The sequence below is a fragment of the Phoenix dactylifera genome, unplaced genomic scaffold (assembly GCF_009389715.1).
Source record: "Phoenix dactylifera cultivar Barhee BC4 unplaced genomic scaffold, palm_55x_up_171113_PBpolish2nd_filt_p 000812F, whole genome shotgun sequence".
Classification (NCBI taxonomy): Eukaryota; Viridiplantae; Streptophyta; class Magnoliopsida; order Arecales; family Arecaceae; genus Phoenix; species Phoenix dactylifera.
The window spans coordinates 156282-170125 of record NW_024068179.1 but is presented as its reverse complement, the minus strand read 5'-3'; the positions used below and the strand labels follow the sequence as shown (position 1 = coordinate 170125).

General features: G+C 41.1%; 2 protein-coding genes across 2 annotated transcripts; one reads left to right on the top strand and one right to left on the bottom strand.

The window, feature by feature from the left end:
- Window positions 1–964: 964 nt before the first annotated feature.
- Window positions 965–2301, top strand: LOC120107275 (ethylene-responsive transcription factor ERF071-like). The gene is made up of 2 exons (XM_039120488.1): window positions 965–1411; window positions 1522–2301. The coding sequence occupies exons 1-2, from the start codon at window positions 1300–1302 to the stop codon at window positions 2025–2027; spliced, it is 618 nt and encodes a 205-aa protein (XP_038976416.1). The 5' UTR covers window positions 965–1299; the 3' UTR covers window positions 2028–2301.
- A 964-nt stretch (window positions 2302–3265) lies between these two features.
- On the bottom strand, window positions 3266–12696 carry LOC103719775 (glycine-rich domain-containing protein 2). Its single transcript, XM_008809169.4, has 8 exons — window positions 12085–12696; window positions 11878–12001; window positions 11416–11799; window positions 11061–11324; window positions 5679–6196; window positions 5468–5592; window positions 5159–5304; window positions 3266–4166 (listed from the first exon to the last, which is right to left on the bottom strand). Exons 1-8 carry the CDS (start codon window positions 12303–12305, stop codon window positions 3684–3686), a joined length of 2265 nt encoding a protein of 754 aa, XP_008807391.2. The 5' UTR covers window positions 12306–12696; the 3' UTR covers window positions 3266–3683.
- Between the last annotated feature and the right edge of the window lie 1148 nt (window positions 12697–13844).

Here is a 13844-nt window from a genome sequence, read left to right as displayed (position 1 = left end):
AAAAGCCATCAAATCACGGGTAAGACCAACTGCAGAGTTCTTCAATTGATGATGCAAGCTATCAAATGATATCTCTCCCAACACTAAGATCAGGCAAAGGTGGATATGGTGTCTTTCATGCCATCCATGCAAGCTCCTTTGATTGAACAAATTGCTTTCCTCTCCAAATAATAACAGTTCAACTATATTTACTGAATGAAATAAATAAAAAACTAATTTTGATCAAATTAATTTTAGAAAATAGTAATTAATACAATTAGAACTACCTACCGAATACTTTTTTGACTTAAATACCTAATCTATAGCAAACAATTAACATTGTAGTGGATTGTAGCATCAACAGCAAAGTGCAATAACGCATTCTATATTTGTACAAAATACAACTCAAATGGTTTTGTCTTCAACCTTGTATGATTGTTCTTTCTGATGAAAAGTTGTCGGTTCACATCCTTTTAGACCACATAAAGCCAACTATAGAAGAAATTACATCCTACACCATATGCAGCACATCAATAGTATACCATGCCAATCATATTTCTTATTTCTGTGGGCTCCATTAATCATTCTGTAAGCTCTACGTATTGGCCAAGTATGACCATGAAAACTATCAAACCACGCATCTCGTGTTCTCGTAGTCAAATAAAACAAGTACATAGTCATGCATGTCATCCATGCAAGCTTCTTGTTTGAAAGGTTACTCTTGGTGTCTAAAGTCTTCCTACCTCTCCATAAACACTCCATTTCTCTAATGCATAAACCTCATTCAATTCACTTCTTACCTTTTTTTTTTTTTTTTTAAGAGAAGCAAGATTAGTGTACTTTGCCAAACCCTAAACACATCTATGAAAATAGGAGTTGAATTTTGATTAGATAAGAGGTTAAAAGCCATTTAAATTTGGACTCCCCCTCTCACTCTGGTGCAGGGCAGGTGATCGAGAGTAGATGTGCGGCGGCCAGCTGGGCCCCATCCGGGAGAAAGATGGCGTCCACGCCCCCCTCATCGCTCTGCTCCTCGCGACACACGCCATGGATCCAAGAACCTGCGCCCACCCACCTCTCTGTCTCCCTCCTACTTTCCCTTTTCCCTTTTGTTAATGGCCCATAAAGACACAGATAGATAGAGAGAGAGTGAAAGAGAGCATCGCTATATAAAGCTCTCTCTTTTGGTCTTTTTCTCATTCTCGCCTCCCTCACGTTCATCTCCCCTCTGAGCCCACTCCCCTCCTTTCTCCCCTCTTCTTCTCTTCTCTTCTCCATTGCAGCGGAGAAGACCCAGGAAGAGCGAAGAACGGAGGAACCATGTGCGGAGGGGCCATCATCTCCGACCTCCTCCCTCCTCGGAGCCAACCCCAGGACCTCGTCGCCTCCGCGGAACTCTGGCTCGGCTCCTGCACCGATCCAACCCCAAAAGGTGACGGCTTTATCCTTATTTTTTCTTTATTTTCTTCTTCCTAGTTTCGTCCTCGGGTGCCGTTCTCCAGAGGAGTTGATAAGTGATGATGGGTTCTTGCGGTGATTCAGAGACGAAGAAGAAGGAAAGGAAGAACCTTTACCGCGGGATCCGCCGGCGGCCGTGGGGAAAGTGGGCAGCGGAGATCCGCGACCCGGCGAAGGGCGTCCGGGTGTGGCTGGGAACTTTCAGCACCGCTGAGGAGGCCGCTCGGGCCTATGACCGGGAGGCCCGCCGGATCCGGGGAAGCAAGGCCAAGGTGAACTTCCCCAACGAAGATCCCTCGCCGCTGCCGGCGAAGGCCGCACGCCAGCACCGCTATCGCCCTTACTGTGTCAGCAGCGGCGGCGGCGGGTCTTATTCCGCCACCGGTGGGGAAGCTGGGAGGCTGAGGGAGGATGCGATGGTCTACGGGTCGTGTGCGGATCTCTTTGAGGTGCCGTCCATGGAGGGGGGCTCGGCCGCGACAGCGATGGCGGCGGCTCCACCGCAGTCCGGTGCAAACGCCGGCGGTCGGAAGGGCGGTCCTGCTTCCAACGAGGAGCTGTTCTGGAATTTTGAGGACCTTCTTTTCTAAGCTCAACCTCTCTGTCTCTTCCCCCCCCCCCCTCTCTCTCTCTCTCTCTCTCTCTCTCTCATGCTTGTAATTTGATATTTGTCATACTTTCTTCCCATTAAGGTTTATTGTGAGTACTTAATTACTTGCTGAGGTGAAGTACCAGCTTTAGTGTATTTATTTCCTTTTCAAATTTTGTTTCCTGTCCTGTCCTGTCCTGTTCCTGTGATCTTTCAGCTTTAGTGTTTGTGATCTTATTGGATTGAAGTAATGGTCTCCATAGGTTGGTAATGCATTTATTGTTCCTTTTCTTAAGTTTTTATATTTATCAACATTTTTGTCTTATGGTAAGCTTAGGTTATGGATGATTAATTTAGTAGTCAAGAGTCATTATCAGTAACAGGAGCATCTCAAACGCACTCATTTGATGACAGGTAGCTGACGGGCCATTTGATTAACCATTATATTAATAGTCTGGTCGATAACAAATGATCAGTATTTGTAAACCTTTCCCACAAAACTCTGCTGCTTGAGTTGGTACGGTGGAAGATAATTTCTCTGTCATAATTTTAGAAACTTTTTTTTTTGGTTTCTCGGTTTGAGGTTAGAAGGGATAACCCCCACCTTTCTACTCTATACTCATCCTATTTATCGAAGGATGATTTCAACCCGAATCAAATCACCGAAAAAAGCTAATTATTAGAAACTCTTAAGCAAAAAAATCAGCAATCTGAATGGTTCTAAGGCAAATAGTTAATTTATAATTTGGTGTCAATTATATGATGAGCAATGGAAATTCCTAACCATAACAAAGATCAGAAGTTGAAAATTATCACACTATATAAATCATCGCAGCAAGGTGAAGCTCAACCACCACCAGCAGAAGCATAGGCATTTCTTAGTGTTAAGAAAACAGAGCTCCAAACCTGATAAAAGAAGAACAAATAAGAATCATTTAGTTGCTCATTTCCAAATCATCATTCATTTTTTGACCAGAAGAGAAGTCTCATTTGACCTGATGGCAATTCCATTAATGCGACAGCCCCCATCTGATTTCGAGTTCTTAAGGGGGACTATGAGCACTTAAAGTTTGAGACAATAACAATCTGTTATACCCTTAGATGTTCTAAACTGCATGCTAATAACTTAAGTTATTGCTATATACATTGTTAATGGATTGTAGGTTGAATGCAATTATGAAATACTGCTCAAAAAATACCGGCGTGCAGACTAATATAAAGGTTCAGGTAGAGAAGGAATTGTAACGTAAAGCCAAAATATGCACCATTATTTTAAAAAGTTGAGTATTACAATATATGCAGCCCGCATCAAAGATACTGCTATTATTCATGTTGTTCTTGGTAAATGATGCAAGGGCCCATGACATCATTAACTCCTTGCCATACTTGAATCTGTGTCAAACTGCACTTGGACCCAAGCAGAAGACAACAAACTGAACCAGTCTGCACTCAATATCATGTGAAGCTATACCAAACAGAGCTGCACTACTGCACACACCACATTACTGAAAGGATGAACTCTCTCTCTCTCTCTCTCTCTAAAGAAATAAAGAGGAAATAAAAAGGAAAAAGAGTCCTTAACCAAGAAACACACATAATCTCATCTGAAGTATATCCTGTTGATGTTGGGAACCTTGTGAATGTAGTCAAGGTCTCTTCAAGGTATGATTGCTTGCTTATACAGTAGGTCCTTCCCATCAGCAGGGGAATACTTAGAAGCCGGCCCCCTGCCATCATCTGCTGAGGCTAATACTTTCTCAGCATTCCAATACCAAGGTTGTAAATGGGGAGACAAGCATGACGAAGATGAAGGCAGAATCACCGAGCCCCAGTCTCTGTGTCCTGCTTTCACTTCCCTCAGTCTCCTGCGCAGTAATAAGCCACTGACATCTTCCCTTCTTATCTCTGAAATGGTTCGTATTATAGCCATGCACAAGAGCAGCACTAGCACCGCATCCTCTTCTGGTGAAAACTCTACTGCAAACAACTTCCAGTTTAGAAGAGCTGTAGCTTTTCCATCTGGATGTTCCGAGGTAAATCGAACTAGTGTAAAGTACTGCGCTTCCTCCTCATCCTGCCTGTCTGATGGGCTAACCTCCTTTACCTGGTACTGTAGTTTTCTCCCTCTCAACAGCTTCGCCTGAATAAGAATTAGCATCATAATAGAAGCCATTCAGTGTTTCAACGCAAAGTAGTAATGGCCCAAACGACCAAATAAAATGTTGGTAACCTTGAAACAAACTTTGTTCGGAGTAGGAATTTTACTAAATGGAGTGGAGTTAACTTAGAAAGCATAGATAAAAGGAATCACATGGTGACTAAATATAAGACCTGCGACCTTACTATTTCGGGCCAATATTAAGCACTTAAGTTTAATTTAAAAAAATGGAACCATGAGCCTAATTCAGAAAATAAAACCTCTCAATTTAGATACTCAATATCTTCCTTATGTTTTGATCTCTTTTTAAATGCAATAGTGTAAAAAAGCACGTGCAAGTTTTAGCTTCAACTGTAGCAGCTCTTAGCCTTAACATTTCTTAGACTTCACTAATTGAAGAAAAACTCCAGATTTTCTTCCACTTCTAAGGTTTTCTGCATTCTTACACAAACCTAACGCAAAGTTTATCCTAATTTGAGTAAATCATCTCCGAATCCTTATTTCAGCCAATCAATCTTCATATCTCAAAGGCAAGCCATGCTTTTGCAGTTCTGCTATCAGCATTTAACCCTATTCAAAGCTTTGTCATTTCGTGGGCAAAGTCAAATATAAACTGATTTTTTTTATTGTTTGAAGAATGTCCCCCCCCCCCCCCCCCCCCCCCCCCCCCCCCCCCACCCCCACCCCCACCCCCTCAGCTCCTTACTTTTATCAAGACAGAGGAAAGTTGTGCCCAAGAAATAGATGCAAGATACATTCTAGCATTGAGACGGCGAAAATTTACACCAAAAAGTGGATAATTTATAAATTAAAGAGGATATATGGCAACGAATTAAAAAATATCAAAGCCACCATTATCAGTGCATAAATTTTATAAATCGCCTTTCATTATAAACCTTTGGTATTAGCTTTTACTAAAATTATGCCGATGGAATAATGAAGTACATGGAGTACAAGAAGTATGTATGTAATACCGATTCAGTAGAATTTTCATTTTCAAGTTGAATTTCCAGTCTATCTTCCCATTGTATTGTCAGGACATCACCTGTTGATAGAGACCAAGTTGCCTTCTTCTCTAGTAGATTTTCTTTCTTAGGTGTTGCGGTGCCCACCACCTTCCCTACAATCACAGGAGAACATCCACGCATCTCTTAATAATATAATGAAAAACTCAGAGCAGATAGCTTTTTATATCATTCGACTAAGAAATAAATTTAGCTTGCCATTATAAGCTTGCCTTTTCTAGCAATACATGATTCATATCTTATTAGGTCATGTCTTACCAGGTGCAGTGCCAACAGAACCGCCCACATATTTCCAGGGGCCTTCTCGTACTTCTGTGATTCGGTCCTCCCATTTTATTGCTGTTGGAGTTTCAGCTCCTCTTCTCCAAATCCCTCTGCCTACTCTACACAAATCCATCAAAACTCAGTCAATAACTCGCCATATCTTCTAGTGACTTGCATGAATATCAAAAGGCAATAAAGTTTTTACCGTATTCGTATCACAAAACATTCCCTTCCAGCATGATCAAGAACAGTGCGAGATAACCATCGACCACCTTGTGGGCGATATCTATTCATCCGCAGTATCACATCTGAAATCATTGCACCACCATCATCTGTTACTCTATCTGGAACACACTTTAAGAAGTAAGGGGCCTGAATAGGGGGTGTGATTGATGTCATGGCTCTCACTTGCATCTCTATCTCTATTGTTAGAGTGAGAGTAGTTGCCCGCAGCAAGTCATTCCACAGGAAGACTAGAGATTTAAGCAACTTGCTATTTCTTAAGCAACTACTTCCATTTTGCCGTAGCTCCATTGCAATGCCTCTGGTGCCAAATTCACAGTAAAGATTCCATGTTCTCTGCCAAGTCTCAGATGATGATTCAGATACCGGCTGGTCTATCTTCATCTCTCTGTGACACCTGACAGTTCTCAACCGTAGAAATATCTTGTCCAAATTTTTAGCCTCTTTTTCCTCCCATTTTCCTTTGAGGAATACGCAGACCTGTAACCAGAAATTAATTCAACATCCAATGAAGCCTAATGGACTAAATTACCAGATTTCACAGACTACAGGTCTAAAATTAATATTTTTTTAATTACAGGAGAAAGGATGTGGGAGTTACAGAAAATGATGCTCATCTCTTTCTGAAAAGAATGACCAAAATATACTCTGATTCTCAATCAACTTAATCCCATTACAAAAAAACACGTGCCATTATGAGGTCCTCGGAAATGCATGATTCTTGAATGAACTAGACAAAGAAGAGTATATAGAAAATGATGGAAGAAAAGAAAGAGAGCATTATGAAGTCCAACTAAGGATTACATGAATCGACCATGAGCAAACAACGACCACTGGTTATTGATTAAGATTGACTTCTGCAGGTGTTGTTTCAATTACAGCAGTATGTGATAACTACAACTTCATCAAACTTGGAAACAAGCATTATTGACAACTTGCCTAAGAAGATACAGTATTACAGATGAAGATAATACATCACCTACATTCCACCTGAAATAAACATCAAAAGCCTACTAAAATAGTAATAAATAATCAAGTGAAAGAAGAAGCAGTAGAAACTCAAATCATGAGAGTTGTGGGTGGCTCTATGACCAACATCACAACGACACATTAACAAATTAGCAAAAGGATCTTCAAGTTGGGTGCAAAGTACTTTTTTCTAATTTTTGAGCAAATGCATAAAGTAAGAATCTTTCAAGTGTGCAATGTTACTTTGATTTGTGCATCAAGGATCTTCGCATTAAGACAAAATATCATAGGATTGCCTTCAGAAGAATTCGATGCCAAGTTAATGAGGGATTCTAAATTCTATGGTCAAGTTTACACACACACAGAAACACATATTGTTGGTGCATGTGGTCCCTCCTCATGTGGGACCCACCTCATTTGAATTTAAAAAAAAAGGAGGAACTGCCGGCTTGGGCGAGTAAATTGTTAAAGAAACCATGGAGTGCAGGGCTCTACGGAAACAGAAGAGAAAAAAAAAAGAAAAAATAGAGAAGAAGAAGAGGAAGAAAATGTGCTGCTTTGTCGGATGATCGGATGGTTGATTTTATTCAGATTTGGCTAAAATTCCAGTATGTTGTTCCCCGCATTAAGAGCTACAGATTGAACAGTTTCAATCGCTGAAAAGCCTTCTCTATTGATTATTTCAAGCATCAACACTTGGTGAGATCCATTCTCCATTTTGTTGTTTATTGTTGAAATCCATCGTATTGGTGATGAATGTTCTTGTTGTAAAAGTCCAGATTAAATCTTGTTAATGTTTGTGTAGCCTTTAGTTGAGCTAGAGATGATCTATTGGAATCTCATTATTCTAAATAGTGAAAGTTTTTGGCTAGACTAAGTTCCGTAGTTTTTTTCTTTCATATAGAAGGGTTTTACATGTTAAAAATTGTGTTGTCTCTTGTTTCTGGATTGCTTGATTATTTTGTCTGTTAATTGCTTGAGTAGATTGTAGAGATGGTTGTTGCTTGGTGAGTAATATCCTATTTAATTACACAAAGAAGGAAAAAGAATCTTGCAGCATCATTGTTTCTTGATTGCATTTTTTTCCAACAAAGTGGTGTCAGAAAGGTTGCTAGTGGCTGAATTTTTCTTGTGTTGATTAAATGGAAGAGCATTCAGGTGACAGTATGGTCAAACTCACATATTCCAACTATTCAATTTGGAAGCCTCGAATGGAAGATTTACTATTTTGCAAAAAATTGTATAATCCTATTGAAGAAGATAGTGCGAAACCAAGTGACAAAACTCGGCAACGGAAACTCTTCTTCTTTATCGAATACCTAATTGATTGAGAGACGAACGAGATAGATTCTATTAAGCAGTGAAAAAAAATGAATAGAACGACAATTGGATTAATCAGGCAGTCGACAGATGATAGTGTTTTTCATCAGATTGCTATGGAGACTAATGGCCATAGTTTATGGAAGAAATTAGAGAGTCTCTATGAGCGAAAAACTGCACAGAACAAAGCATTCATGATTAGAAACTTTGTGAATATGAAGTATAAGGAGGAAAGTTCAGTGGCCGAGCATTTGAGTAGATTTCAGAATGTGGTAAATCAGCTAAATACTATGAAAATTATGTTAGATAATGAGTTGCAAGCATTATTGTTGCTTAGCTCCTTGCCTGATAGTTGGAAAACTCTGGTTGCATCACTTAATAATTCAGCTCCTAATGGTGTGGTAACATTGGGAATGATAAAAGATGGTATGCTTAATGACGAGACCAGAAGAATAGAACATAATGTGACTACATAGTCAGAGACATTAGTTACAGAAAGGCAGGGGAGGAGTAATACTAGAATCTTGCAAAATTCTAACAATCACGATAAGTCCAGAAAAATATCCAAATTTAGAAAAGAGATCAAATGTTTTTATTGTAGCAAGCTAAGGCACATGAAAAAAAAAAGAGTGCAGAAAATTTAAAAAAGAGCAATCAAGGGGAAGAAGTGAAGAAAAGAAGGAAGGAAATGAAATAACAGCAGTTGCATGTAATGGTGATGTCGGTATTATTTGTGATGATGCTTGTATAAATCTTACATGCTAGGATTGTACTTGGGTTGTTGACTCAGATGCCTCTTTTCATGTTACTTCTCGACGAAACTTCTTCACATCCTACACTAGTGATTTTGGTAGTGTCAAGATGGAAAATGATAGAGTAACTAAGATTGTGGGCATGGCAGATGTTTGCTTGAAAACTGACATTAGTGTCAACTATTGTTGAAAAATGTAAGACATGTTCTAGATATCCGTCTCCACTTGATCTCTACTGAAGTAATTGATGATGAAGGTTACCACAACCACTTCGATGAAGGAAAAAGGAAGCTTACCAAAGGTTATATAGTGGTAGCAAAAGAAAATAAATCAAGCACACTTTACATGATGCAAGCAAAATTGAGCAAGGGGGAGGTGAATGCAATTGAAGACTCCTCTATTAAATTATAGCATAAGCGGCTTGGACACATGAGTGAGAAGGGACTTAATATTCTGGCCAAAAAAAAATTCCTTTCTATAAAAGGTATGCCCCTAGAGACTTGTACTCATTGTTTAGCTGGCAAACAACATAGAGTTGCATTTCATAAATTCCCTCCAAATAGAAGATCATGCGTTTTGGATTTAATTTACATTGATGTTTGAACTATGGATGCGTTTTGGTGAATACATTTTAGAAAATCCACATCAGGATACTGGATAACTTTTTCAGGAGTAGTGTCATGGCAATCTAAGTTACAAAACTATGTTGCTTTGTCCACTATAGAGGCCATGTATATTGCAGTTACAGAAGCTTGTAAAGAACTTTTGTAGATAAAAAATTTTCTATTGGGCCTATAACAAGAGAAATACAGGCTTTATTGTGACAGCCGAAGTGTCATCTATCTCTCAAAGAATCCAACATTTCATTCGAGATTCAAGCATATTGATATGAGATTTCATTAGGCTCAGGATGCTTTAGAGATGAAGTTACTGTGTCTTGAAAAAATCCATACCGATGATAATGGATTGGATATAATGACTAAAACTTTGTCCATGAAAAAAATTATTGCTTGTAGAAAGACAGCAGGCTTGGTGGAACCCCCACATGAGTCGGAAGGGGAGATTTGTTGGTGTGGTCCCTCCTCATGTGGGACCCATCTCATATGAATTAAAAAAAAGAATAAGAAGGAACCGCCGGCTTGGATGAGTAAATTGCTAAAGAAACTGTGGAGTGCGGGGCTCTACGAAAACAGAAGAGAAAGAAAAAGGAAAAACTTAGAAGAAGAGGAAGAAAAGGTGCTACATTGTCGAATGATAGGATGGTTGATTTTATCCAAATTTGGCTGAAATTTTAATATGTTGTTTCTGGCATTGAGAGCTACAGATTGAACGGTTTGGATCATTGAAAAGTCTTCTCTATTGATTATGTCAAGCATCAATACTTGGTAAGAACCATTATCTATTTTTGTTGTTTATTATTGAAATCCGTCTTATTGGTGATGAATGTTATTATTGTGGAAGTCAAGATTAAATCTTGTTGATGTTTGTGCAGCCTCTAGTTGAACTAGAGAGGATCTATTATAATCCCATTATTCTAAATAGTGAAAGTTTTTCGCCGGACTATATTCTATAGTTTTTTTCCTTCACATAGAAGGGCTTTTCACGTTAAAAATTGTGCTGCCTTTTGTTTTTGGAGTGCTTAATTATTTTACCTGTTAATTGCTTAAGTAGATTGTAGAGATGATTGTTGTTTGGTGAGTGATAACCTATTTAATTACATAAAGAGAAAAAAAAAGTTTGCGACATCATTGTTTCTTAATTGTATTTTTTCTCAACATATATACATATACATATATATAGAGACAGACACACAGACATAGACATATATACATATATAGATATACATAGATAGATATACATACATAGACATACATACATATATATGTATACATATAATCGGCATCTATAGACTACAATACACAGGTAAAAGCAGGATTCTAAATTCTTTGATAAGTATATACATATATTTCTGATCGAGAGAATATTAAGGAAACAAACATAAATTACAAATTCACCAAGACGAAGCGGTCTTTTTTAGAGTTCATCTTTCATGCTGCTAGCAATGGGCCGGCTTTGGGCCTAGCAAACTAAAATCTATATAAGCCCAACAACAGGCCCAACCAAAGTTTAGCATGAAAAGACAGACTGTTTCCCACTTCAACAAATATACATCATCCCCACCCACAAAGCCAATAACTTTGCTGGGAAACGAAAGGGGCCCCCTCCTAAATAGGACCACAAATCAAAGGAATAAACCGAAACGATGAACGGGAAACTAGTTTGGGAAACGTATGCAACTTTACCTCCATGAGGCACCTCGGGTGCAAGCACTTGTACCTCCGGTTAACGTCGGCCTCCGCCGCCTCCCAGTTGAGGAACACCCGCGACGGCGACGCTGCCGGATCGATCCCCGCCCCCGCCCTCTCGTACGGCTCGTCGAACGCCTCCTCCCACACCCTCCTTGTCGCCTCCGCCTCATCCGCCGCCGTCGCCTCCCCGAACGACACCACTCGCCGCCCCAAATCCCCCATCCCCTCCGTGTCCCTCGCGTAACTCCCCGGAAAGCTCTGCCCCATACGGTAAATCCCATTGATCGGTTCAAAGACCCAAAATTTATGTCCAATCTCGCGTAGAAGTCGAAACTTTAAGCGGAATCACCTGGTGGGTAAGCCACATGAGGAGGATATCCGAGGTGGGCACCATCCGGAGCCCCTTTTCTTCTTCGATTCGCCGCGAGATGTGGAGGAAGTTGAGGTACCTCCGCCTCGCGAAGACGAGGTAGACGGTCTCGGACACGAAGGGGTCGGAGAAGTGGGAGTAGAGAGACCCGTACCTCGCCACCGCCGCGAAGAGATCGCCGCCGCCGCTTGCTCCGCTCTCATCGTCTTCGGCGATCTCGGGGTCAAACGGCTCGGACGGGTACCGGAGGCCCCAGATCTCCCGGCACCGGCCGGAGGCGTACTCCTCGTTCTCCTCGTCGAATATCGCCGGCCGATCAATCAGCTCCCCAAATCTCGAGGCGCAGTACTCGCGGTAGCTCGCCTGAGGCAAAGATCTCCGGTGCCAGAGTTGGGATATTTACGAAGCATACGAGGGCAAATCGCATCATTCGAGGCTTACCGGAAGGAGGCAGTGGCAGTGCCAGACCCAGTGGACGTCCGCCGGCGGGAGGAGCATCGGGGGGGCGTACGGCGCCGCCGCCTTGGAGAGCTCGGCGATGAGCGGCATCCAGAGCTCCTCATACCTGTAACAAAAGCGAAACCCAATCTCAGGCCTCGATCAGGTGGTCCAGAGGAGGAAACGTATTTGATCGGAGAGGGACCGGACCGTCGGATGGATCGGGCTATGATGGTGGGGTTGTCGAGGAGAGGAGAGCCGGCGAAGGAGCGGAGGAAGGAGAGGTGCCAACGACCGGCGGTGACCAGATCCAGCGAGAGGCGGGGGTTCCCGCGGCGGCCCGAGGTGCTCCCGCCGCTGCTCTCGTAGTTACTCCGGGTCGCGAGCGAATCGGAGGAGGGAGAGACCGGCATGATATTCGTACCCGACATTTGCCAACATTCACGCGCCGACACCGGAGCCGCGCATTAATGAAGTGGGCTCCGGCGGGAGCATGGGGTTGTTATATTAGCAGCAGAGAGAGAGAGAGAGAAGGGAAAGGCGGTGGTTTCGTATGTACCGCAGCGAAGTGGGTGAGCCTTTGCTATTCTTTTCGTAGGGTGTTCATTGAAATACAGGGAATATTGTCTGCAAGCCTAGTTGGAGCCATCAGATGGAAATCACAAGGTCTACGTTTCAAGTTGGAACTTTGTGGTTGGGATGTTATCAGTACGTAACCATGAACCTCGTTTGTAGCATGCAAGTCATGGTCAATTGGAACAATGTCAAAGAGTTTTGTCAATTTACTTATGAAAAATAAATAAGCATGGAAAGTTGGTACCTTGAGAAGGGTCTGACACCATATTTTAGATAGATTTGGATGGATGTTTGTGAATTTGTGACAATAAATATCGGATAGCATAGTCTGAGATTGTTGAGAATAATTGAGGAGATATGAGAGAGAGAAAGATCCTGGCTCCATCTTATTGGGGGGATAATTGCTGAAGTGGACGGGTATGTCTGGAATGGAAGGTTGAAATTTTAATGTTTTTAATTAAGAGTAAACATTAGTTTAGCTATAATTTTAATATTGAGTGATTAAAAACTCATCTAACATGGTAAAAATAAAAAGTAACTAAAACAAATTAACTACCAATTAACAATTTGCTTCATCTAGATCGACAAAAAGGCGGCCCCTGCCTCACTAGTATTTTATATGCTGCATACAGATGGCTCTGAAGCTTTTTAATTTTGGTTATGCAGGTGCGGAATGATTTTCTCTCTCTCTCTCTCTCTCTTTTTTGGATCGAAAGGGAGGCAAAAAATGCCCCGAATGGTTTTTCTTTATTAGATCAAATTGTGCTCACAATGAAAGTTTATAAGAGAGGAGAAGTTGACGTTGTAGAATAAAACTGCAGGCTAATCTCTTTGGAGACATCTGATAAAATTGGAACGATAAAGAAAAGGTTTGCTTGGCGCTTATGTTAAATGGGTTATCAAAGATGAAATAGAATTGGCTAGAGTGGCGGCGATTGTTGTTGGGAAACCATTGTTCGTATGTACTAGGCACGTCGAGTTCCATGTTGTTTGACGTGATAAAAAAACATGTGGCAGGATATGAATGGTGAGAATAGACCAATTTTACCTAGAATTGGAGTGTTCGAGCTGATTCTATATTGATCCAATAAATAATTGAGATGGTGGATCTGGTTCAACCAATAATTCCTCCAAAAGGAGCCATGATTGGGATTTGTTAATGGCCTCACGTCATCGAGCCCACGAGACACAGCCAACAAAATACCATCCTTTACACCTGTCGAGCTATCAGTTGAATCATTCATAATCTCGCTTTCAATGCGACATGAGCTGAAACCGGACCAGTTAAACTGGTAAGCCTAATCAGATAACTGACAGAAGATTTCTGAAAATTTTGTCTTTTCTCATCACAATCTAGTTTGCTACAATCATGTTTTTGATAATATTATCTTGGT